Source organism: Chamaea fasciata, unplaced genomic scaffold, assembly GCF_029207755.1.
Source record: "Chamaea fasciata isolate MVZ Bird 193981 ecotype frontalis unplaced genomic scaffold, bChaFas1.0.hap1 SCAF_6, whole genome shotgun sequence".
NCBI lineage: Eukaryota > Metazoa > Chordata > Aves > Passeriformes > Sylviidae > Chamaea > Chamaea fasciata.
In genome coordinates, this window is record NW_027094091.1 from 26,998,259 (window position 1) to 27,025,072 (window position 26,814).

General features: G+C 43.4%; 1 protein-coding gene across 1 annotated transcript in view; it reads left to right on the forward strand.

Annotated features, from left to right (window-relative positions):
- Positions 1–492: 492 nt before the first annotated feature.
- Positions 493–26,814, forward strand: part of KIT (KIT proto-oncogene, receptor tyrosine kinase) — a 55,647-nt gene continuing 29,325 nt past the window's right edge. The window contains exons 1-4 of the mRNA XM_066185750.1: positions 493–565; positions 18,578–18,817; positions 22,375–22,653; positions 25,747–25,883. Coding sequence (XP_066041847.1) covers positions 493–565; positions 18,578–18,817; positions 22,375–22,653; positions 25,747–25,883 — 729 coding nt within the window. The remainder of the gene's footprint in view (positions 566–18,577; positions 18,818–22,374; positions 22,654–25,746; positions 25,884–26,814) is intronic.

Genomic DNA, 26,814 nt, shown 5'->3' on the forward strand with positions numbered 1-26,814 from the left:
CCTTTGGTGCCTCCAGAATCTACTATAATACCTCCAGGGGCGATCAGTGAGGATTTCAAAGCCAGGCAAATGGCTTTGTACCTGCCCTTTAAGGGATGCTCTCTCCGTTTCCATCTCCCCCACCTTTCTCCGGTCCACGATCCACTCGGGCTCACGCAGCCCGCAGCCCCCATCCCCCGGGTGGGTGCTCGGCATGGCAGAATGCTGCCCGAGAGGAGGGCGAGCACGACAGCACCGTGCGCACATTCAGCCACCGGGCTCTGTCCTTTTTTCTTTAATCATTCTGTTTAGGGGCTTTATGGCGAACCCAAACGAGGCACGCGGGAGTGCTCCCCTTCCCGGGGGGCGGGGGAGCTCCTCACCTGCGCCCATCCCCGCGGCGGCGGGGCGGGGGCGCGGCGCGGGCGCGGGGCGGGGCCGCCTCTACTCCGCTCCCTCCCGCGGGGCTCGGGCATCTCCGCGCCGGGCGGTGCGAGCGGCAGCGGCGCCGGGATGGAGGGCGCGATCCTCGCCCGGGAGTTGGCGCGCACCGTGCTGCTGCTGCTGCTGAGCCTCTACCCCGCAGGTGGGAGCCGCGGGCGCGGGCGGGCGCGGAGCCCCGCGGGGCCGGGGTCGGCACGGGCGGCGGCGGCGGCGGGGAAAACTTCGGTGCTGGCGGCCCCTTCCACGGGGCAGCGCCGCGCCGGGGGTCGGGCGGCAGCCCGCGGTGTGCCCGGCATCGCCCCTCGCTGCCCTTGTGGGACGCCCCGCCGGGGGAAATAAAGTCCTTTGTTTCCCGTGCGCGGCTATCCGGGGCTGGGAGAGGGGCCGGCGGGGAACCCCTCCACCCCCCTCCGCTTTCCCGGCCGGGCTGTTTTGACAATAAACTATCCGGGGATCAGTACAAAATGTCCCCGCGGTTAAGTGCTCGTTGAACAATGGGCAGGAACGAGCGGCCGGCGTCAGGTGTCCAGCGCTGTGCAGCCTCCCGGGGGGGCAGGTGGGCTCGGTGCCCTGGGTGCAGGGCTCGCCACGGGACAGGGCATCGGGGCTGGTCTGTTCCGCCACTGACGGACCTTCGCGGTGAGGAGGAGGGCGACGGGTGCCTTTCAGGCCTTCGGGGGGTCAGTTAGTGCTAAAACTTAGGTGCGTTGTAGGTTCCCTTCCACCCCTTTTTGAAAAAGGGGTTTATTTGCTTGACCTCACAGCCCTGTTGCACCGGTCAAATGGTTTTAAATACTGCATCTGGCTGCAGAACTGGACAACTTTGTACACGGCTTTCAGAGCCGCCGTGCATCTCCCTGCGTGGTTTGTAAGGCTTAGGAGGCGTTTGGCTATGTCCAGGGGAAGGTGCTGGAAAGAGGTCGCTGCTAGACTTGGGAAAGAATTTGGCCATAGGCACTGAAGTCTGAAAGGAGATAACGTGAAAGGTTCTTTCGCTGCTTATCTAAGAACGAGCTCAGGATCCAGGGAAGCGATGCACAGCGATAGGTGTTTAACGTCTGCTGCCACCACCAGAGAGGAGCCTTGCAGAGCACCCTGTGTGACACCGACAGGGAGGGTTCCGCCAGCCTCTGCCCGTTGGAGCACTACCACTAAAACACCAGAAACCAAACAGTAGTGACAATTCACACTTCTTCATTGTAAAACATTTAACTTTAGGATGCGTTAATGGTTTTGTTTAGGTAACTTTTTTGTTTGCTGCTTTTTGCTTATTGGTAATCTGAGTAAATGTGGTATCTGGCAATTTGGGCTTTCCTATATAGAAGTACCCAAATAAGGCTGCAAAATGCTGTGGCCACAGGAGTGGGAAAATCTCCTACCAATGAGTTATTCCTTGAAAGAAATTTTTTAAAATGTTGAAATGATTAATACCTGCCAACTTTCTTTACTTCATGTGTTTCTTTCCTGCACTTTAAGGTTAACCTTCATCATACAGTTAGACTGCCCTTAAGGAAAGCTTGGAAAACACATCACACTGGGAGCATGTCCTGGAAGACAGAGGTGCAGTTTCCAGGGTACTGGAGAAGCAAGGAGGGAATCTTTCTCATGATCCTTCTTCTCCTTCTGGGTTTATACACTTACTTGTGGGAGACTTCAGGGACACATCAGACAAAAAAATTGTATGAACAAAAACACAACATACTATAAGAAATAACTTGCTGCTGCAAAAGACAGCTGGCCTTGAGTAGGTATGTGCATCGTCTGTGTATCGCACCGATGTAGGAGTATTCTGGGCTAGTTTTGTGGTGCTGGGGGAGGTATCAGCGTGATGGTTCAAGTCCTGGCAGTGGCTTAGGAACATCAGAAGTGACAGGCAGGACAGAGCTGACGTGCTGTTCTGGATTGCTCTAGAGTTAGTTTGACCCTGTGCTACTTTTGGTTTTGCCTCTGTGTAGACACTTGTCTGGGATGATCTCCCACAGTTCCTGTTGAGACCTATCCTGTTTATCAGTATACAGATTTATAAGAAGTATTGTTTTTTTGGCGGTTGGTCAAGAGCTTCTTCCTTTGGATGCAAACTGGGAAGGAGGATGTAGAAAACAGCTTAATGTAGCTTCTCAAAGGGTAAACCATTCATCTTTTCTGTTCATAGTCCATTTCTACTTTTTGTTTTTCTTGCAAACTAACATGCTTCCATACTTCCTTCCATTTGGGACTTGCCTTGTCCTCATTTTGATGCAATATTCTGGAACAATCTTTTCTCTCTGCTTCCCCTGTCCTCCCTCAAGGCTTGCTTTGTCCCCCTCCATCCAGTACTCTGCTAGAGTTTCTTGCATTTTCATCCTGTGGTCATGGAAGGCTGGTTATGGTTCCTTTCAGCATCCATCCATCAATGCAACCTTTTTTTTTTTTTTTTTTCAATCAGCTGCAGAGTAATAGGAGACTCTCACTGTGCCCAGAGGGAAGAATGTCTGTTTTCATGATGCTCCCTGCTGCCTGTCAGCCATGAGGGAGGAAGCTTGAAGGAGGAAGATTGAATTTGATGAGGATTCTGATTGCTGTCATTCAGTCACTGCCTTGACCCCCCTCAAGCCATCTGAGTATCCTGCCCTTCCTACTCCCGTTTCCATCTCTGCTCTCTCCTTCTCCTTTTCCTTCCTCCCCTGTGGCAGTGCAGAGTCTCTTGTGCAGAAATGTGCCCTAAGGCCATTGCCAGGAGCGGAATGGAAATGTCAAAGATTGCTCAATATTCAACTCTTCTTCCTTGCACTGCCACTGGGAATCCTTTCCCTGCAAGTGCGTAAGTGATTTTTGTTCAGGCTTTATAATAAAGAATGTGACAAATTTGGCAAGAAGTGAGACTCCCATTTACATCCTGTTTAAATACCGTTCATAGAGACTGAAGGCATTTCCATGTGCTTATTTTGCCAGAGAGAGCCTCTTGTCAACAGATGACTGCAGCTGGTAGTACTGCTGGGTTGTATTGGCTCTCTGTGGGTTTTCCATTTCATTTCAGCTCTCGCAGTGATTGTCCTAACAGTAACACTTCTTTGCAGGTGCCTGAATTAGGCAAAGGATCCTGAGTCACCTCCAGAAAGGACATGCTGCACCAGGATACAGGTGGAATTGGAAGGGATATGTCTTTAGCGTGTGTAAACATGAGCTAGGACAGGTCTTGGGGGAAGCATCTGAGTCATATTCCAGTCAGTAGGAGGTTCTCCTAGTGAAGCTTGTATTTTTTGCTCTCTGGTCTGTTCTGAGAGGCTCTGCAGTATTTGGATTTCTGTCTGAACTATAATTTATTGTTACTGCAAGCTATTAGAAAGATTTTTAAGGCCTATCTGGAGCTGCCATACTAGGCATTTGTAGTGTGAAGGAAAGCTGCTTTCTAGTCTGAACAGTAAACAGTCTGATGGAATCTGAAGGTAAGGAACAACAAATTCTGGATTAAACAAGAACCACACAGCATCAAAGAGTTCCAACAACATATATGTTTATCTTCAATACACAATGACTGATATAATCTCATATCAGTCTTGTAGAAGAGAGGCAGTAATTGCTCAAGGTTAAGTCACTTTTCAGCTTTTTTTTTCCTCTGTCCACAAAGATGAATGCCATTGCAGAGATCAAGTGTTACACATTGTCTTGCTCTATGGATGTGACACATGATTTTACAGATGTTGTTTTCTTTTTCATCTAGCACAAACATCTTCCAGGATTTTGACTCATTTCCTTAAGTCTCTTTCAGCTGTTCAGAGAATGGCTAGAGGAAATGAGGTCTGATATCCTAATGCATTGCATTTACTGTAAGTACCCTCTCACTTGAAGTACAAAGCTTTACCTTTTTAAAATTTCTGAATGTCTTTCTGACTATTCCCGTGCACAAAAAACAACTTGCAGGTGTTTCTGTCCCTTAGAAACTCAGCTTCCCTCGTTGGGGCTTCTCAGCTGTAACAGAGTTTAAGGTGTTCATTGTAACTTAAGGCTGGAGAGAAGAGCTGATGCTGGGGCGTCTAACTGAAGTGTGTTATATCTTTTTGTCATTTATTTACAAAAGTCTGAGGAGAATGCACACAGAAATTATGAAACCTTGACATAAAAGGAATTCTTAATAATATTCTTCTACATTACTGTATTCTGTAGTAATTTGCTTGACTTTTTCAGTGACTTTTAGGAAACTAGAAGTTGTTTTTTTTTTCCAGTAGGCTCCTGTTTGACAATGAATCCTGCAAACAGTCATAAATGAACGTAATTTTACGCGTGTGAGCAGTCCCCTTGGCTGGCTGCCAAACATAATGACAACTGAAGTGTATTGTTTGTCCACTCGCCAAGATTGCTGCTGTTGTGATAAAAGCATAAGGAGAGTGTAAACATCTGTGTCTGAGGGGAGAATGTGACTCCTATTTTCTAGGGGATACCAATTAGAAAGCTCAGTAAATGTTATTCTCTCAGTGGATTTCCTCTTGGGGATTATATTGATTTATTCTGAAAACACAGGTTTTGAGATTTAATGGATTTTTAATGGTATTTTTCATGTTGCAAAAGATTTTTTTTTTTACAGCATGTAAGGCTCTTGACTTTGACAGCAAAGAGCATGTAAATAACAGAAAAGTTTCTAATGTTGCTACCGTGCTATGCAACTTCTGAGCTGCTCCTTAGGGATCATTTCTGGAAATTGAACTAAAATGAAGCATCACTGGGTAACATTAGGAGCTACAGGGCTTTTTTGTCACTGGGGAGGCTGACTGCATTAAATGTCTATAAGTTTAAATGTCATCTTGGCAGTTGAATCTGTAATCACGTAACAAAATCAAATATCTGTTATGGAGAAGAATTCTCTGGTCAACTAGGCACTGGCAGTTGTAAATCTAAGTGATAAAGAGGATGCATGGGCTGATTTAAGTTAAGAAGAGATGAAAACTGTGGCAGGCAAATGTGAAAATCAGAGAGATGCATCTCTTACAGGTTCTTTGGAAGCATGGCAAATGCCAGGTTAGTCCTACATCTCCTGTCTTTTCCTATCAGTCATTGTGTGAAGCTAGGCACCTCTGCTCATCCTGGGTGACCATGCTCCTCGTGGGGGACCAGAGGGCTGGAGCAAGTCTCCTGTGAAGACAAGCTGAGAGAGCTGGGGTTGTTCAGTCTGGAGAAGGGTGGAGTGGATTTGTTTTACAGAAAGGCATTGTGCAAAAGCCACACAGGAAAAAGAAATCAAGCTTGTTGGTTATAACCTGTCATTGAAAGCCTGCATGCTTTGAAGGGGTGGAAAATCCCAGTGAGCTGTGTAATAGAAATGTTTTGGGTGTTCACATACCTAGGCCATTCAGAACTAAGTAGATTCCTGCTGACAGGTATCCTGGGATTTAAAACTTGCACCTGGCTCTCTTACTTAATCTGTTTTTTGTTCAGGAGTTAATGGCTGCACTGGATGTCACATGTTGAATGTTTTATCTGCAGGCCTCAGGACTAGAAACTTCATTCTTTGCTGAATGAAACCTGACTTTCTCATGCATTCGTGTTCTTCCTGCAGCTGGGTTACTAACAGACACGGCAGGTCTTAGGAAGCTCCCGTAGCACTCTGTGGGTAAGGCTGGATGAGACCTGCAGAGACCTGGTCTGTCCTCAGCTCTTCCTTGTAGTCAGACGGAGCAGATCTCCCCACACAGACTTCTGTCCTAACCTGCTCTAAGGCAGATTTGTGCTGCAGACTCTTACCACCTGTTTTTTCTTGTAAATAGTTATTAAAGGTCAAAAGCTTCTTCTGATACCTAATCTCCCTTGCTGGTTGTTTAATTCCATCCTTTTATTCTCCTGGTCTTTTGGATACAACGAACTACTCATCACCATCCTTTTTATAATCTTATTTTACACATCGACAATATAAACCCTTCAGCTTCTCTTTTCTATGATAAAGCTTTTCCAGCCTTTTCTTTTGGAATGTCATCTGTAACTCCTTTTCCTCCTGCTCTTCTCAGCCCTCTCAGACTTGTTTGTATTTCATTCAGATACGATGTGTAAACTGACATCTGACTGCAGATGAGAAATGCAGTGTTTCCAGGTTCAATAAAATAGTTACCTCCCCCTGTACTATGTGCTTCAATTTGATTCAAAGCATTGTAAATCTGATTTTAATCATGATTTAAATCAGCCAACAGTAAGCCTCATTTTGACTGTTTTGCATTTGTACTTAATCATTTTGCAAAGAAAGGTTTAACCTCCTTTATTACCATTGAGATAGAGTTTTAATTAAATATAGCCTTTGCAGTTAATGTTATACTTACTTTGATTAATCACTGTGCCTGTATTTAAGCAATTATGTAGCTTGTTATATATACACTGATCCTGATTCTTCATGTGTATGTTTTAGTATGAAAATAGAAAATGTTGACATTTCTTGTATTAGCTAATTGATTTTTACTGATGATTTGCATCGATTACAATGAAGGAAACAAGAATTCTGAAATGTTCTTCCGTTAGATAAAAAATAGCACCACACAGAATCCAGCCAATTCAGAAGAAAAAACTCATTGAGAAATGTTTTGAAATAAAGAATTAATGCCTGAAAGGCCTATCTGTAGTCAAAACTGGTGGCTCCTAATCACTATGCTACAAAAATTTTCGAACGAGTCCGTGTAATTCTCTCCTTGTTCTTGGAATAGCAATGGAAAGAAACATTCATGGTTTGTTTCAGCTCCAGATCAGTAGCTCCTCTGAATGGACTAGTTGCTTAATTGAGTTGTACTGAATGAACTGAAATAACGTAAAAATTTTCTCTGCACCTGTTAGGAAACTCCAGATGCCAGAGGGTGGTTTACTGCTGTAGTACAACCTGCCTAAAGGTGCTCAGGAGCTGACTTTGATGAATCCAGTAGTTGTATTATCTTTAAGACGTTGACAGCAAATATCCAGCTTGAATAAAGTTTTGCTTTTTTTTTTTTAATGATTAGAGAAGCTGTAAATTTAAATTCACGTTCCATTTCCAAAGTCACTGCTGAGTATTTTTACCTTTTCAACGGAAAATGTGCATTATAAAAATGCTGTGATTTTACTTTTCATGTAATATTAAATTAAATATGCAGCTTAATAGGGTATTTTTACCTGAAATGGTTCTGTTGGTACACCTTAAATACAATTCTCTGTCAGGACCTGATCTCGAGGCATTCATTTTCTGCTGCTTAGTGGCTGGCTTGTTCTGTTCTTCACTTTTGATGCTTATTCACTATTGTCTGTGTCATGGAAGTGCTTTCTATGCCTGGATGAGCATAACTTTAGTACTTGGGACAGAAATCATGTTATCTTCCACAAAATAAAAGCTTCCTCCCAGTAGTGTTCGTTTTAACACAAGCTGTTAAAGTTTCCTATTCCATAGCATGTCTGACTTCCAGGTATTATGCATAAAATTGCTGACTTTGCAGTAGTATTAATGTTATCATACCTAGGATTTGAGGTATGCAGCACAATGAAAGAGGTCAGATGGAAAGAGGAGAAGTAAGCCCTGTGTTTCTGGTCTTCTATAAAGCTAGATATAGTCAGAAGAGATGCTGAAATGGAATTTCTTGTTTAAGCAGGCACTCAGGCTGCACTCACATTATGAGGAGTCCCCTTTGCATCTCCTGAGCGGGAAGGGGGACTGCTTTTCAGTAAGCAGTTACCCATATATAGGCAATGTATATGCTATTTCTGATAAGGCTTATAAATAAACTAGAAAATAAAGTACAATTTAAAAACAAAAACTACAAGTTGGACTTCTGTGATATTGGAGATGAAGTTCAACAGGTGAGTTATTTACCTCATTGCCAGACGATGAGGAATTGAATTGTCAGAAATATATCCAAGTCACTGTATTCAAAGCACTTCTATCTGAGATAACATCAGTGACAGATATTGGTGGCTGGTGGTGTGATTGTCTGAGGTGAAATTTTTCACCCGGGGGTGGTCTGAAAAATGTGCCAATGCCTCCCCCAGAAACCCCTAGTCATAGTTTGAGAAGGCATATGCAAAGATACTTATCTAATGTACTGGGTACCTCACTAAAAAACAACTTACTAGATTTGGTTTTGTCTGTAAAACAATGCTTTTACAAGAATTTTTTACCAACATCTCTGTGGAAAACTTCGTGTTATTTAGACAAGGGAAATCTAACCTCTTGCAGGCTTGTCAAAAGTCTCTGAATAGATACACTTAATTTATATGGACAAACATGGAAATAACCTAAAACCTGCCTCTTAAATGGATCCTGTGCCATGTGCCTGCATGACATGATGCAATGAGTTGTATTTTGGTAACTCAACTATATAAATACTCTATCTTATTACTAAACCCACAAGTTTTCTCATTAATCTGTCAGTTCTTTCAGTGAAGGAAAAGAGAATACAAAGTATTATGGACATAAAAGATAGCTGTGTCTTTTCTGCAAAATTTGGTGAACATGTTAATCTGAAAGTCTTGTTTATTGCTGTAATCTTCTAGGAAAATGTACTGAACTAAATATCTAGAGAAAGTAAAAAGCAGTGTTCCTCTTTGTGGTATTTAATGTGGTCCATCATACGAGCAGTGATAACATAATTATGCAATTATTGGTATATTTTCCCTCTGGAGGCCTTATGTAGATGATTACCAGTGCACCTTTTAATGAAATTGCTACTATTTGATAAAATTACTGCCAAGTCTTGAAATAATTAGAATTCTCATTGCCAAAAGTCTTACATCTCCTTCCTCAGTTGAGCCTTTTCCAAATAGGCATTAATTCAGATTGCAAAACGATTTACTGTTCTCCAGTTTTCTCATTTCTCTTCATTAAAATTACCTTTTCACTGCATTTCAGAAAACATGCTTTCAAGCCTATGTTGCTCATTACAAGGAACATTCATTCAAAATGGAAGTTGAAAGACACTGCACCTTTTAATGTAAATGTCAGCAAAGAGAAGTGAGAAGAAAGCCATTAAAGAAATAGATGGGATGCTTGACAGCTGAATATGAATACACTATGCATTAGTGTGCTTTTTCATTCCTTCTAATCATTCTCCATACTTACTTCATAATTTGTTTGTTTATGTGTCTAACAGCTGTCAAAACTAACCGTGGGAACAGCTGGTTAATAAGTAATTTTGGAAATTAGAGGGAAGAAGGCAATAATTCAGTAAGAGTAAGGATCAGTCCAAATGTATAAATCTCAATACTGACAAGTGCTGTGGCATACAGTTGCTCTCTCTTTTTTTTTTGCAAATCCACCTGTGTGTGTACATACACACATATTTAGCTGTACTCTTTATTTCTCTTTGAATAAGAATTATCAGGTAGTTGTTGTAAGCACAGACCATTCTAGTTTAAAAAAAAAACAAACAACCTGGCAGGTCAGTCATGCATTGGGTTTGGTTTAATTCATGAACACATTGCCTGTAGATTCCTTCCACGGTGGGAAGTTTAGGTATAAGAGACCACAGTGCGTCAATGTAATATAATGAAATGAATTAATCACCTAGTGTAGGTTGTCACACGTAGTGCTTCAAGGTAAGTGACTGGGCTACTGCAGTGCACATGATACTCCTTCAAAAAAAACAAGCCCCAAAACAATAGAGAAAGCCCCAAAGCCGTGACTTCTCAGAAAAGGAGAAATCAGGGAGGTGCCATACTCAGCCTTGGAAAGAAACATGGTGTTTGATCCTGCTGTAGCCGTTTAGTCTTTGTGCTAAACTAGAGTTATATCTGGCTATGTGTCTGCCTTTGACAAATGGCTCTATTTGCAGAGTGAAGGATGCCTGTCAGAAAGGGCAAGCTGCTCAGCAGGCAGGAACAATAGCCTGTTTGCATGGCTGGATTTCCCTCACCCCAGCAAGGGATATATAAAGCCAGTGGGGGGTAGGAAACTGTGTTGTGTCTCTGGAAGGTGCAGTTGCTTCCCCCAGCCCCTGGCTTTGAGGGGATGCATGCATAGGGCAGCTCTCACATGGTTTTGGAGGTCATGTGAGGAATCTGCTCTGGTAAGCCTGCTTCTGAAGTACTGAAGCAAAGTGCTGTTAGCTACATCACTAATTGGTGTGACAAGACCCCCTGCAGGAGGATCTGCTGGCTTCCACCCACAAGCCAGGGATTGTCCCAGGTGCTCATGGTTGTCCTGCCTGAAGATTCTGCGAATGTTTCTCTCGGAGAGAGGGATGTACAGGGTCTATAGAGCTGGCTGGATTTGTCTTCTTGCTACCTGTCTCTGATACTAGCTCTTCCTGATTCACCACATCTTGTTCTGAGTGGTGCATAACCTCTCTCCAGATGTAGCTGTGTGTCCCCTCAGTCACCTGAGCTCTTTTCTCTGCAAGTGGTAAGCACCGAGTGCCTCTTAATTGTTTTGTGAAGTGCCCTGCTGGGGCATGAGGCATGTCATGAGGCAGGTCCATCTAGGTGCAACCCCAGACTGTGGAGCTGAAAGGTTACCATGGGCCTTCACTGCAAAGGGGGTGCCTCACAGCCGCAGCCTCTGTAATTCCCCATGCTCATGCCTCCATAGATGATAAAGACAGCCTTTGTTCTACCTCCTGCCACTTCCTCTCTTGGTTTTGCCATGGGTGGGAATCAGCTGGCTGGTTCCACACTTGCTCTTTGTGTGGGAGATCTTAATTTCTCCTTGATGCTGTTTGCAGATGGAGTCAGCTTGGCTGTGCCTTTGAGTGCTGTGCTGGTGAGCTCCTGCCTCCTGCTCTCCACAGTGCCCTTCCTCTGCCCCCTTCCCTTTTGGGGTGAGGGGGCAAGCAGCGCTGGGTAGGAAGACAGGGGTTGCCCTCATGCAGCTGGGTAAAAGTCAAAGCCCTCATTAATCCTCTACACTGGTCTTCTGCTTAATAATATATAGCTTCCAAGAATCAAAAACTTCAGAGCCAGCACAAGCTCATGAGTTCTTAATTTTTGCTTGGAAACCCAACATTGAAGCGTCTGTTGGTCAGCAGATAGCAGATAGGGTTAGAAACAAACCGCTTAGTTCTGCAGGGAGGCGTAATCAGCCTAGACTTAAGTATGTGTCCACTGGCAGATAATTTTTCAGTCTCTGAAAAGAAGTTGGGGCAGAGTCAGCAAGGATTTGTCTTTATGCTGAGAGTCCATGACACTTGCAGGGACAATCATGTGTTGGGTATTTTTTGGTCTATGTCTTTGAGGAAGACACTAGTGTGGATGGTTTCTTTTGCTGGCCACCTTTTCCTCCACAGCCTGTCTGAAACAGTATCTCATGTAGCTTTCAGATCAAATAATTTAAAACTGACATCTGCCATTGCTAAACTTTCATCTAGCATAAGGGAGAGTGTCTGTTTAGTGGAGTGGAACAAAACAAGTAAGCATATGATAGCGTCTCTCCTTTGAAAATTCTGGGAGATTTTATACATCAGAGTAAATTCAAGTTGTTCCAGTGCAATTAACATGCAAGTTTGACACTTTATAGTTTTCCTTGGGGCATGAAATGGCAGGACAAAGAAAATGTAATTGGAAGGATCTTACATTCGTGTCCATCATAGCATATGTCAGCTGTCATAGTGGCTTTAACAAATAAGAGACAGAGTTCGAAAGGTGATATTCCTCAATTAGACCTGTGTGTAAATACTCTAGAGAAGATTGAGCAGGCTTCTGGCTAGGACCTATGCACTTGTATAAAAGAGAGTTTTGCTTCTGCTCTTCTTTCAGACCTGCAGGGAACCTGTGTGTCTAAAAACATGTTCATTTTTTCTAGCAGTGCAGGCTATGCTGAAAGAGGATATTACTTCCCTGCAAGCCATGTCTTGCTGATATCCCTGGACCATTGCATCTACAACAGTGCCACTACTTTAACTGATAAAGCGTATCTCTTGTTTCTGCTCTCATGTTGTCGTAGATGAAAAACCACGGTGAGTGAGGTCTGTGTGATAGCCCTTGAAATGAAGCCAGTGCCCAGAATGCATAGGCACTGAAAAAAAATCGTTTTTCCAATTGTATCCAATCCCCACAATCTTACAAAAAAAGTTGTGGACATTTTGTCATTTGAAGTTTAGCTCCTCTGTGCATTTATGATAGAAAAACGTTAACTGTTTTAGAAATCATGGTCAGGATCAGGTCATGGTCAGGTCACTGTTTTCATTGTGCCATGTTTGTACAGCTTAAATGATGATGAGTATGAAGGACTCTGCATGGTAAGTATTATGGCCAACTGCAAGGGGGAAAAGGCAGAAACTGAGAAGAGCCTGCCATGCCCTTTCAATGTGTCCCAACCCTTGGGGAGGCAGGGTGAGGGATTTGCCCTTGCTGAGCAGCAGTGAACCTGTTGGCAGGGCGCTGGCGGTCCTGTGGGCTTGGTGGAGAGGCTGGTACTGGATGTGAGCAGATTGTGACTGTGCTGTGAAGCCTCACTGTGCTTCTGCCTTGGGAGATGTTTGACACAACATGAAAGTGGAAGGACGTGGGATAAGGCACAGGGTTTTTTGTTTTTTCTTTGGAAGTAATCTGTTGTGTTATACAGCTGCCACAAACTTCTTGTTCCTTTTAATGTTTAGATAAGAGTTGAAAGAGGAAGTGGCCACAGAGAGACTAACCTGTTGGCCTAAGGTTGTGCAGGAAATTTGTGGAGCTGGGAAAAAAATCCACAGTGTCTGACTCTTCATTTTATTCCATGGCAGTCCCACATCCTTTGTTTGCTTGGCAGCTGGAGATGGTTTCCAGTTGCTTGCGAGCTTGATGTGAACTTGCACCCGATGTGCTCTTCCATGCTACAGGAGTGTTGTGCTGAGGCTGAAAAGCTGCAGCATAAAGTGTTTTTCTCCCAGGATGGTTCACTCCTTAGAGTGAGCTTTTGTTGTTTGCACATCCCTTAATTGTTACAGGAACATTCTGCTGTCCTTAATCATATCCCTGCAGTTTGACCTGCATTTCCTGTCAGTATTATCTAGGGCTGTTTGATTTTCTAATTCCTCCAGCCTGATTTTCCCAGATGTTCCTTCTGCTTGCAGAATTCACAACTGCTCTACTCCTCCTCTTTCCTCCCTCTCCCTTTATTTTAATATATTCATATATTCTTTTTTTCAGTTACATAGCCTTGTTCTCAAGTGATTCCAGCATTGTTGTTTTTAACTCAGGTTTGTTATATTACAAGGAGAAGTTTGGGCTGTGGAAGTGAAGCTCTTCAGCTGTAGGACTCAAATTTAGTATATCCAAAATGGAACTTGGGTTGTCCAACTCTGAGCTTATAAGTTTACCTTAGTTTTTTTTAAAATTGTGACTTGTTTGCCATTATTAGTGTATTTCTGTTAGCATGTAATAACTACACCCTCTAGTTGCCCTTGAGGAGAACTCTAGAGGGTCTTCCAGAATCCCAGTGTGGTACTCTGGCTGTGCGGTAATGGGGAATGTCGAATGTCACAGTGGGATCCACAGTCTGTGATTGACAGTGGGATCATCTGCCGGACTTGAAGCCACAGGACCCATGTGGGCAGAAGGCAGGTTTCCTCTCTTCTCCTTGTCCTGAGTTTTTCCCATGATCACGTGGGCCTCACTGAGATGGGGACACTCAGCTAAATATTGAAGTGTTACTCCACCTCCTTTTCAAAGGTGTAAAGAGGTGGAGAGAGGGTGGAGGCATGCCCAGGTGTGGGGTAGATAACAAAGTAAGGATGCATACCCACACCTGGAAAACTCCAGTCGGGACATAGCAGTGGGTTTTTCCATTGCACTGCTCAGCAAGTTTACGGTCCTGCTGGTGACTGGTAAAGCCATGATCCTGCCTGAGCTGAACACAGAGCTCTGGGAGGAGGCAGAAGACACTGTATCATGGGGTTTGGCACTTGGAGATCCCTTACTATCTGTAGCATATATACTGCCAACACTACTGATTCCTGAATTATGAGTCTTGCTGCCATGGCTGTGATTACATGGTCAATGTTACTGGAGTCCCCAAGAGCAGCAGGGGGCCTGGAAAGAGCCCCATCACTGGGGTGCCATACAAATGGAGCAGTCTCAGACATGAGACTGAGAAAAGATGACAAGAGAGCAGATGGACACATGCTGTGGGGATTAGTGCACTGGATTACAAGTTGTTAGTTAAACTCTCAGATTTCTGTCACTTAATTATTCCTCCAAAAAGAAGATACAAAGCCAGTCTCATCTTTCTAAACATCATTTTAATTCCATTTTTAAAGAGAGATGATATTTCAGTGCATAATACAGAGCAAATCTAATAGTCACTGTGTTTACAACTAGTTGTCCCTACACTGTCATAGTTTTTTTGAAGAGGCGTTATTTTCAGAAGGCAAGAGAAAAAAACACTTTACAGTATGGGAATCTTTTGCACAAGGCATTACTCAATTTGTAAATTGTTTTGCTGAGAATTCGTAGATTGCGTAAAAGGAGCCATAGCAAAATAATCTCAAAATATGAGTGATACGTCACCACATTGTGCTAGTTTCATCTTTTTTTTTTTTCCCCCCCAGTTCTGCTACGTAATGTATTTCTTGTGCCTCTGGACAGGTCAGGCTCTGCTGTGTTGTTTACTGCCTTTAAAAACTTAACAGTAACTTGCTAGATAGTCCAGCTGGTAAGTGTTGCAAAAACTTGAACTCCTAACTGGAATGCATAGGATGAGACCTAGGGGAAAGAGTAGGTAAGAGTCATAAACATTCCATAAAAATATGAAATTATATTTTTCTAATCTTCCTGGCAATTATTTTTTCTGGGATACTTTTTTATCTGTTCAATCATGTGAGTTTATGTAGGGAATTAGTGGAACTCCAGGATAATTTCTGGTGGTGCTGAAAAAACGGGCACTGGTGGACTTGTCTATTGTGTTTAGCACTGGTAAATCTTCATCTGAGGGAGATGGGGAGAGAACAAGGGCTTCCTCCAAAACCCAGACCAGGAACAAAGTAATTAGTCTCTGCAGGTGGTCTGACCATCCTTTGCTTCCTACTCTGTGGTGGATTTGTCAGGAAGAGAAGCAGTTACCTGACCTGGTAATCCAGTATATACCTTAAGAACAACTAAAGCTGTGAGATGAGTGAATTAAGTCTGGAGTGTATAACCTCATCCCAAGTAATTATCCGATTGTTTTTTCCTGAACGTCTGTTGTTATCTGTGTGGGTAGGGAAATTCAGCCTCTGAATGGAGCTGCAGAGTGTGTTTTTGTGTGCAAGTGGTGTTGGGTTCTGAGAAATGTTTCCCCCAGCTCAGGCATGGCTGTTACACGTCCAGTCCAGTTGTGCAAAGCTGTGCTGTGCATCAGAGGGACATGGCGGTGAGTATTTGTAGGACTGTTGAGCTGGCCTTCATAAGGGGAAGGGTTTGTTAATGCAGAACCGGTCAGCATTTACACACAACACAGTGATAGGTATGGTTGGACAAATCCATCCTCAGGTAGCAGAAGATGTCAATTATGACATTAAGCTTTGCACTGCTCCCTCTAATGGGTCCATTTTCTTTTGCAGTCCTGTTGGTGATACCCTACACTTGACCTTCACACACCCCTGTGCCCTAGGGTTGTGTGCTTGGGTTTGGGAAGAAGGAGAAGCCTGATGTCTGTCTGCAGGACTTTACAGGCTGGTTTTGTCTGGGCAGTTTGGAGCCTGCACTTACCCCGTGTGTCATTATTGGGCTGGGTAAACACCCAGGAGGGAAGTGGAGGGAGCAGTTCAGCAAGCCGGGCTGGCTTGGCATTTCCTCAGGGGCAAGTGAATGAGTTTGTTCTCGGTGTAGCTCTGGACACTTGGAATGAAGCCACCTCCTGCTGCAGCTGAGGCTGCTGCCGAAAGAGGGGGAGCAGAGCTCGGGCCAGCGGGCTGGTGTGCTCATCCCCACTGGCTGCATGGTGCCAGGGCCTGGGAGCTGAGTCCAAGCCACAGCAGCATGTCGCCTTTGTGCCGGTGAAGGAGGGCTGCCCTGTGGCCTGATGAGGGCACACGCTGGTGTTTGCTCCATGGCAGGGTCTCTTTGACCTGCCCAGGACTGTGCTCCTTGAGACAGTGGGCAGTGGGGGCCATCCCAGTCCAGCTCCATGTGTACCTCCCTGGCAGGGCCCATGATGAGACCTTGCTGGCTGCAGATGGAGTGATGCCAGTGAAGGTTGTCCACATGTTCTGCTTTCTCAATTCCCCCTGACTTGTCTGTTAAGCTGGTGCCAGGATAGCTATACCACACCACACTTTTCCTGTTTTATACAGCTCATGTAATTTGGCACTTGAACTGCCCTGTGGTCTGTGGGAAGCAAGCAGAGTAGTTTTCCAAAGAGGTCCCCATGAAGGACTTGTATGATTGTTCAGGAGCTCTTCTCAGAGGTCTTTGCCCTCTGTCTTCTCACATGCCAGCAGTTCCTGGCTCTGATCTGAGGGGTTTGAAAATTAGAGGTCTTCTAGCCTCAAGCCTGCTATCAGGCACCTCTTTGCCAAGGGCAAAGGATTTTTCCAGCTTTCCTGTTTACTGTGCCACTTCTGGCTGGGGCTTGTTCTTCTGAGACCTTGGACTTTCACTCTCCTTGTTTGAGCTACTGTACCACAGGTCTGACACACACCTCCACTTTGAGGTAGCAGATTATAAATTAAAAATTGGGTTTTTTTCTGCCTGTTTCTGGCAATCTTTATTTCTAGGATGGTTGTTTATTCGATCAGTCATGGAAGCAATACATGCAGGATTAGTGGACCTCATGCGGAAAATTGCTTGGTGACACTGGAAGAATGAATGCCAGTTGACTTTAACACTGATAAATTCTAATTCCAAGGAGTGCTCCTTTCAGACTACAAACAAACAAAGTAATTAGTCTCTGCAGGTGGTCTGACCATCCTTTGCTTCCTACTCTGTGGTGGATTTGTCAGGAAGAGAAGCAGTTACCTGACCTGGTCTTAATCCAGTATGTACCTTAAGAACAACTAAAGCTGTGAGATGAGTGAATTAAGTCTGGAGTGTATAACCTTATCCCAAGTAATTATCCGATTGTTTTTTCCTGAACGTCTGTTGTTATCTGTGTGGGTAGGGAAATTCAGCCTCTGAATGGAGCTGCAGAGTGTGTTTTTGCATGCAAGTAGTATTTTCACTGGCATGACTCTGCTACTGCACACGGATGTTCTACAGTCTCGTACAGCTGTGTGACATGAGTGAATAGCACAGTTATTGTAGGCTAAGGATTACTCGTAGCACTGAAGAGCTGCTCTGGAAGGGAAAGGGTTTGTTACTGCAAGATCACCTTAATATTTGAATATGTTCTTCTGATGTTCAAGTAGGTCGGAAACAGTGATAATTTATCTGGATTTTTGTCTCTGAACTCCATTTTTTTAGGCTCACTAGGACTTTCAAATCATGAGTATGCTAACTCAGCCACCTCCTGATTGGCTTGCCCTAACAGTAGAGCCGAGGAAGCCTGAGTGTGCCCCTTTCTCCGTGTAGACACTTGGGAAGTGGTTGGGAACTGTGAACTGGAGCTGATAATTTTACAGAGGTTCATTTTGTGAGAATGTTTAAAACATATTAGGGTGTGTTCGGTGAAAAAGATGCTCAATGGTCAATTAGAGCAGCTTTGGTGACTGGGAGGTTGGTGCCTCAGTGAAACTAATTTGGTAGCATTGGGATGGAAACTTGAAGAATATTTTGCCTTTTTTTTTTTAATGTAAGAACCGTTGAATTGGCACTTCAGGTAAAGAAACAAGCAAGTACGGAAAGCATGTACTGATACCTTCATTAAACTGGACACTTCTATTTCAAGAGTATGCGTGAAGCGTATGAATACATGAGAGAGCAGTTATAAAAAGATAACTGTTGAGCAAGGAAACTTTAGTTCTTGGCAACATAATGAGTAAATGACAAAGAATGATTAAAAGTGCTGCCATGTAGGATCAGACTCATATGTTCTTGAATTTAATTTTTAAATAGCTTGGGTCTGTTCCCATTCAAAAGCCAAAACACTACAGAAAGTGGTGCATCTGAAACTTCAAAAAGGTTTTTTAGAGGCCAGTTTCCACCTGCACTGGTTATTTTCTCTGTGTGCCAAAGGTCTTACAAGCCAAAAGGTGTCTGTAGAATTGCACAGTGCCACTGCCGCTTAGTATTTTAAAGAAATAATTCCCAAAATATTAGTTGTACATCTACAACTATAAATGATAATTAGCTGCAGAAAAAAAAGAGAATGTTGTATTGACAGACATTCTATTTTGTGCTTCTTTTTTTCCAGGTGGTGCACTGTCCCATGTAGAGTCTTTACGGGTTGTGAATAAAGGGGAGGAATTAAGGCTGACGTGCAACGAGGAGGGACCTGTGACTTGGAATTTCCAGAACTCGGACCCATCGGCAAAAGCAAGGAGTTCCAGTGAGAAAGTGTGGTACACCAAAAATGCAACAGTCAGAGACATAGGCAGATACACATGCAGAAGTAAAGGGAGTATTGTCTCCTCTTACTATGTTTTTGTTAAAGGTAAATATCAATGAAGGCATTATTTTTGCTTCCCACCCCTTCCCTTTTCCCCTCCCCATCTCCACTCCCAAAATAAAAGAATAATAAATGTTGGAGGACAGAATGAATTTGAAGTGCAGCAAGAGAACACAGTCTGGTAGAAGAAATCTTCCCTTTCCAGTAGGAAGAAACCTCATTCTCTGTTCACTTGTAATGGCCTTTGTTAGCAGTGCAAAGTTCTTGATGAGTTCCTCTTTACATCCCCATTAATTTTGTGGTGAGGTTTATCCAAGTTCCATTTCTAGATGATACCTAAATGACCTGATTCTGTTGTATGAGTCAGTTAAACAGTGAAGAAGCAAGAAACATGTAGAAATGTCTTTTTAATTCTATGCCATCCCTCAGTATGGTGTCACTTAAAGTTTGGTCGCGTGCTTTTAATTTACTGAGGCAGTCAGCCTAAAGGATTTGGTCTTTTGAGACTGTGCTCCCAGGCCTAAGCCAGCAAACAGTGATGATTCCTCTGCCTTCAGCTTCTGATCTACCTTGTGACTGATCAGAAATGTCTCAGACAGGAAAAAAAAGTGTTCCTGCTCTGACACATTTCTCGATCCTTTATTACTCTTCTTTGTGCAGTGTTTTCTTCAGATTTCTTCTCTGCTGATGTCTACATCAGCTGCCCCTGAGCTCACAGTTTTACCATGCCTGGCATTCCGTTCAGTTTCCAAGGAAAACGGTTATTTTGCTTCTCCTTCACATAGCTTTGGTGGTCTTCCTAACCTGTTGATGGAAAAAGTTGTACAGCATCGACTTTCTTGAAAACAGCATTCCTTGACCATCAGGGGTTATCTCAGAGAGCCCCCTCTGAACCCTGCTAGTCCTTTGAGAATTACTTCAAGGTTGTTCTCCAAGACAGGGAGATATAGCACAGCAAAGGTTATTTTCTCAAGGGCAGATACTTGGCACGGGGGCTGCACAATTTAAAGACTGTGCCTTTAACTGCTCCTAAGTTCCGCAAATAGCCATGCAGCTACTGTGGATAAGTTTTCTTGACTTTCTGTTTTTCTCTGAGACTATGACTGTGACTACTATGAATCTGACATGTGTTTTACCTGTATATGGTAAACAATCTTGACTTTACCTACCATGATTTTTTTCCTGAAGGTCATAGTAATTATCCCATACAGCTATGATCATAGAGATGTTTTTGCCTTCCATTACATGAGTGACTCCTTCACCTCAGGATAGCAGGCAGCTCTCCTGAGCATGCTTACCAAAGCATCAGGGAAGTTGTGTGGCCCTCATGCAACACGTTACTATCTTTTTTGTCTCAGTTGTGTAAAAAATGTGCAGCCTTAACTTTGACAAGTTCCTGGCTGTGAAATAACTATGTTTGTGAGGTTGACCATCATTTTGCGTCAGGCGTGGTTTAATGACATCTTGCATCACCTGTAAGATGCTGCCATATGCTCTGCCGCTTGTGGGGTTGCCGCAAACACCCCACTATACTTTTCTGCTTGTATAGGAGGGAGTGAGGAGAGAACGGGACCAAGAACCTCAATCCTGCATAGTGCCACGTAAAATGGTTGCATCTGTTGGCATCTTAGGTTCTTCTGAACCTACTAAATCCAAATTTCTTCTGTTTCTGAGACCAAGAATGATGCAGTTGTTGACAGACTGTGGATGTGTACCTGTTTTACCTTTCTCTTTTCAGAGAAAGTTCCTGTGTTGTATCTATAAAAGCATTTTTTTTCCTGGTCCAAGCAAGCCTAGTTCAGACTCCTGCGTAAGAGAGAAAAACCTCTTGATTTTGATCTCAGGTCTTTCCAGATGGAAGCACTGATAAGCGCCATGATATGTTATGTTGGAAACCTGTGGTGTGGCCAGAAGGCAAGTGCAACCCAAGATGTCCATGGGGTAGAAGGCCGTGAAGGGAGGAATATGACCATGAGCGGCCTTGTTTGTGTCTGGATTCTCTATAGGAATTCCTTTCATGTCTTCTCACTGTGCTGTTCCCTTCCAGACAGATTGAAGATGCAAGGGGAGCACCTCTGCAATTCTGCTTGCTCCAGTCAAGACCTTCCCTGCAATTTCAGCTATTAGTGTAACAGGTCTTTGTTCCTGCTATTTTCAAAAGTTGCTTTTTTTTTTTTTTTTTTGGTGTTTGCAGGGAGCCATGCTTTCTGCCTAATGAATCTTGGTTCTGTCCCTACTGGAGAAAGGGGGAATGAATAGAAAGCAATCAGTTATGTCTGTTAGCAGGGACATTTAGATGAACACTTTTAATCCATCCTCTACCGGCTCAGAAGGGGCAGCCAATCATTGCATTTCTTTTAAGATCTCTGTGTGCAAAATGTCACATTTTGATTCTGTTATGAATTTTTTTTTGTAGTAGTAGTCTCCATCCTCTAATTCTAGACTGATGCTTCAAAACCTGTAGTTTGTGGGGCTTCTTGGGTGGTGATATCAAATTCAGCTAAAGCTACACCATCACTCTAAGCTAGAAACCAGCCAGTAACTTCTCTGTTCAGTGATGAGGAACCCCTGATGTAGCAAATTGCTTACATAAACATCCCAGGCTTCGTTTTCAGCCTCGTACTTTGTCCTAAACCAAATACATATTGTCCATCATCTTAAACAAATTCCCTCAGTCTTCCTTGGGAAGCCATGGTTTGTTGTTCTCTAATCATTCAAGTTGTAAGCATGTTTGCAAAAAGAAAGAAAACTTTTCTCTCTGTTTTTGTTTTTCTAATTCATTCTAGAGAGGGCAGATGGAATCTGAAACAAACTTGTACAGAGTGTTTGTCATCACACATTCCTTTATTTTTGTGTTTGCCAGCTCCTTAGCATTTCAAGGTCATGACATGGACTTCAACTTATGTTGCTGAAGTGTTTAAAGTACTATGTGTTTGTGTGCTGTGGTTTGCTGAGATGAAATGCTATAGGAAATTTACCTTGTGAAAGATTGCATGATGATTTTTCAATCAGATATGCTGTTTGTATGCCCAGTTTTTCTTCTAAGGAGGCTAAAAATAATCTATGCTTTCAGGGAGCAGAGAGAAAGAGAGAAGTTGTTTGCTGCTTCCTCTGGTAGCAATGTGTTTTCATTTAGATTATGTATTTTACAGAAGTGAAAACCATAATTTAGGTGCTTTTCAACTTCCATTTGCTCATAAATTTCTTTCAAATCCTTCCGTGGGCATGAAACCTTACAGCCCTGCCACTGGCTTAAAAGCAAATTACTTCTAGTGGTCTGTGATAATCTGTTTACTGTTGTGGGGATATTTTGGACCTAAACAAGGCAAAAAATGCCCTTCATCTCTGAGTAAAAAAGCAGTAAGATTATTTTTAGTGCACATGATTCTTTACTGTATCTGGTATTGAATAGCAGTGCACGTCTTCTGTTGTGCTGCTCTTTGAGGAGAAAATTTAATGTCTCTTGGTAAACATGAGTTAGGCAATACTCAGTTTTACTGGCTGAAAGTAAAACTTTCTTTGACAAGTGCCCAATTGTAGAGTTAGGGTAATCAGAAGTTCCCATGCCAACTTGTCTGACAGATCTTTGTGTTTCCTCACAGATCCAAATGTGCTCTTCCTTGTTGATTCTCTGATCTATGGAAAAGAAGACAGTGACATCCTGCTAGTGTGCCCACTAACAGATCCAAATGTTACGAATTTCACGCTGAAAAAATGTGATGGCAAACGTCTCCCCAGAAATATGACATTCATTCCCAATCCCCAGAAAGGCATTGTTATAAAGAATGTACAGAGGTCATTTAAGGGCTGCTACCAGTGCTTGGCCAAGCATAATGGAGTTGAGAAGATATCAGAGAAGATTTTCCTGAATGTGATACCAGGTAACACAGGATTTTTTGCCTCCTTGTAGAGAACCTGATTCCCAGATTGTGTAGAAAAGGGCTGTGAAGCCTCACTGCTGTCTAAAGGAAAGTGGTGAGCTCGGAAAGCTTGATTTGGGAAAGTTATGTCAGGGCACAGATTGATCTTATGACACTTAGCTTATGGCTGTGCTAAGAAGGTTTGGCCATGATGAGCTTCATTTTCTGCTCCTGGTGATTTCCAAGCGCTTTTTTTTTTTTTTTTTTTTTCCCCCCCCTCATCATTATAAGAAATATGGGTTATGCTGTTAAATTCTGAGGGCAAACCAACATCCTGAGGTTTGTACAGGTTTGTGCAAGCAAAACTATTTCAATGCCTGACTCCTGTGTCTTTTGCCCACAAGTGACAGTAGAAGGAACTGATTGATGGCATTGAAGAAGAGGGATGTGGTGGAGAGGCAGAGCTTGTGGAAGGAGAAGGTCTTTGTCTTCATATTATTATTGAGTGAAGAGGGTAGGAATGCAATCCCTATACCTTTAACAGGTGTTCCCTTATAGGAAAAGGGTCTCACTTTACCTTTTGACATGTTAAGAAGTTAGCTGGAAAGTTCTGTAGATGTCTCTTTGCACTTGGCTCAGAGCCAGCCCAGAAGTGTAGATTGGACTCTGGAAATGATACTCAAAGACTCTTGGTACACTCATTGGGCCAAGGGCCAAAAAGCCCACCTAAGCAATTAGGTACAAAAGAGAGGGAACAAAGGAACTCCACACTTTTTGTCTTTTACTTTTCCATCCTCGTGTCTCAAGGTGCTGTAGCAGCAAAGAGTTTCTCTGTGCTGTACTCGGGTTGGTTATTTTGTATTTTGGATTTTTTTCCATCTTTATTAAAACCCTTTTGATTTTTCAAGGCACCTGCAATCAGCCTCTCGCTCATTATTATAGCCATGTTTCTGCCAGGCAGGCCCTCAGAGTGTGGGTATAAACCCACAGACGATGGTCACAACATCAGCCATGTGCACAGATGATGATGATGAATGCACTGCGGCTGAGCTGCTACATGCAGCACTACACTTGGCAGTCCTGTTGGTGATACCCTACACTTGACCTTCACGCACCCCTGTGCCCCAGGGTTGTGTGCTTGGGTTTGGGAAGAAGGAGAAGCCTGATGTCTGTCTGCAGGACTTTACAGGCTGGTTTTGTCTGGGCAGTTTGGAGCCTGCACTTACCCCGTGTGTCATTATTGGGCTGGGTAAACACCCAGGAGGGAAGTGGAGGGAGCAGTTCAGCAAGCCGGGCTGGCTTGGCATTTCCTCAGGGGCAAGTGAATGAGTTTGTTCTCGGTGTAGCTCTGGACACTTGGAATGAAGCCACCTCCTGCTGCAGCTGAGGCTGCTGCCGAAAGAGGGGGAGCAGAGCTCGGGCCAGCGGGCTGGTGTGCTCATCCCCACTGGCTGCATGGTGCCAGGGCCTGGGAGCTGAGTCCAAGCCACAGCAGCATGTCGCCTTTGTGCTGGTGAAGGAGGGCTGCCCTGTGGCCTGGTGAGGGCACACGCTGGTGTTTGCTCCATGGCAGGGTCTCTTTGACCTGCCCATTCTCCTTGGAGGTGGGGCAAGAGGTTGAGGAGTGAGCACTATCTCAAGCATGGAGTTTGCCGTGGCCAGTTTTAAGTCTTCTTTTCCTGAATTTTGGAAATTCAGCATTGTTATTCTCAGTATTGTAATTACTGTGCTATAGTGTTTGGCCCTTACTGAATTCACCAAGTAAAACTCTCACTTTCTCCTTGGCTCAACATTTAAATGTGTTAGAGACACTTTGGTGGGTAATGTTTTTGTAGTTACAACCATGGCACTGAGACCCTCAGATGTGATCTTCTGGTGCAGAGAGTCTGAAGAGGCATCTGTGAAACAGGGAGCTGTGCAGGAGTACCGAGACACACAACAGCTATGATAGCACAGTGAGTGTTTATGTACAGCCCTTCTCAAAACAATGAGGGGCTTTATGGACTTAGGGCTTTTTTTTGGATGTCCAGAGATGTTTCTGGCAGATGAAAACACAGAATGCCTTCTGCACTGCCATCCTCCTGTCACTTAGTAACTGCTGAATGCTGAGGGGGATTTTTGTGTGAGCCTTTATATCTGAAGAGAGCAAACATGTTTCTTTGTTCTCTTCTGTAGCTTCTTACAGCAACATGAGGAAAAGATTACTGTTAAAGTACAAATGGCTGAGAAGCATGGGGTTTTCCTAAGCTTTGTACAGTTTACCTAAGATAACTACAAAAATTGTATCAAAGGCAGAAAGAGACTCTGGAAGACCTTATGTGATACATGTTGCATTCACAATTTGTCATCTTGTGTAAAAGCCCTAGTGGGAAGAGATAACTGGAGTATAATAAAAGAGGAAAATTTGAAGAAAGGATGGAGAAAATAGAAAAACAAACCAGAAAAGGAACAGAGAGGAAGAGCTGAAGAGCTTTGCAGAGGCAGGAGACACATAGTCCTCGATATACCTGAGTGTTGACAAAAGACATCCTGAAGCAGAGCAGGATACAGCTACCCCATGTCTGAATGTCACCACCTGCTTTTTGGGTGACAAACTGCGAGCCATCACTGTAAGCAGAGGTTGTGGTGCTTTCAGGGACAGGTGTGCAGAAGTCCTTGAGCTGTACCTGTCCTGTCTAGGCTGTCCATCAGGAGCTTTTCAGGGACCTGTCAGACAGTACTTTCTGCTGGCTGTAATGTTTTGTAATTAAAATCTGAAGTTAGGTTGGGCTGCTGTTCTTCAGTTATCCTCACTATGTTTTCAGTTCCAGAGTGCTACTTTTTAATCACTGTCACAAAATTAATCGTCTTATTAATGGTTCAACATCATTCATGTTTCTTCATGCAAGTTGCTATGCTCTAACAAGTATTATCTAACTTTTAAGTGTAATTTGAAGCGAGGCTGAAGCAGAAATGTGCATGTTGTAAAGGAACAACGGTGTAATACGTTAAAAATTTTGAATATATCTCAGAGCCTTGATGTTATTGGAAAGTTAATTAATGATTGTTGATTTTTATCCCCCCCGGAAGAGCTGAGACTAATGAAAAGTAATAAACTTCTAAATTGTTTTCCAGTTCACAAAACTCTTCCTGTCATCACCTTATCAAAAAGCTATGAGCTTCTCAAAGGAGGGGAGGAATTTGAAGTTACATGCATAATCACAGATGTGGATAGCAGTGTACAAGCTAGTTGGATTTCTCACAAAAGTGGGGTAAGCTCCTTTAATTGTATCATGTGGGCTTCAGCACAGTACACAGACTCCATAGACATTCACATGCTTGTCTTGGGTACCTGATGCTGTGTTGATTTGGATTTGTTTCATTTAGAAAGATCCAGTATCCCACAGACTGGTGGGAGTGCAACAGCTGTCCTGTGCCCATGAGGATGACTGGGAGGAAAAACATCTGCATGGGCTTCTCTTCCCAAAAAGAAATTAAAGTTAGGCTCTTCAATGTGAAGTTTAGGTGACCTCTGTTGAGCTTCCTAAATATGGAAGCGTGGAGTGCCTACACATCACACTGCAATCAATGGGAGCTGCAAATATCAACACATGGACTGCAAATTACATATTCTAGTTGTTATCATTAACAGTAAAATACCTGCTAATTAGCATGGGGTTGTGTGTGACAGGAATAGTAGTAAGCATTCGCAGGAATGATTAATTCATTTAAATTACATGGTGTGCCTCACTAACTGGAAAAGCAAAATGAACCAGTGAACTGGCTTCTGTCTGCCAGTGATAGGTGATAGTTACTGACTGGCATCACCAAATAAAATTATTGAGAGGCTCAGTGCTCCAGGAGTTTGATACTGGCAGCACAACTATTCTGCAGAAAAGGGGCAGAGAGATCCCCTTCCCTGGTAAGCCAGTGTGCTGCCAGCTCTGTCTTTGAAATGAGCAGCCAACATTGGGTTGTTTTTGAGAATGCTTCTTGATCTTCTGAGTGTACCCTGAAATTTAAATTAATCAAAAGCCGTCGTGAAGACCTTTTAGTAACTCTTACCATATACTCTCCCATGCTAATTGACTGATCTTTTACTGCTAGTGGTAGTGACCAGAATGCATAATTTTCAGCCTGTGTATATGGAAGAAAAGACTCCTGTGATATCTGGATAAATGACATCTCCTCAGGCACATAACA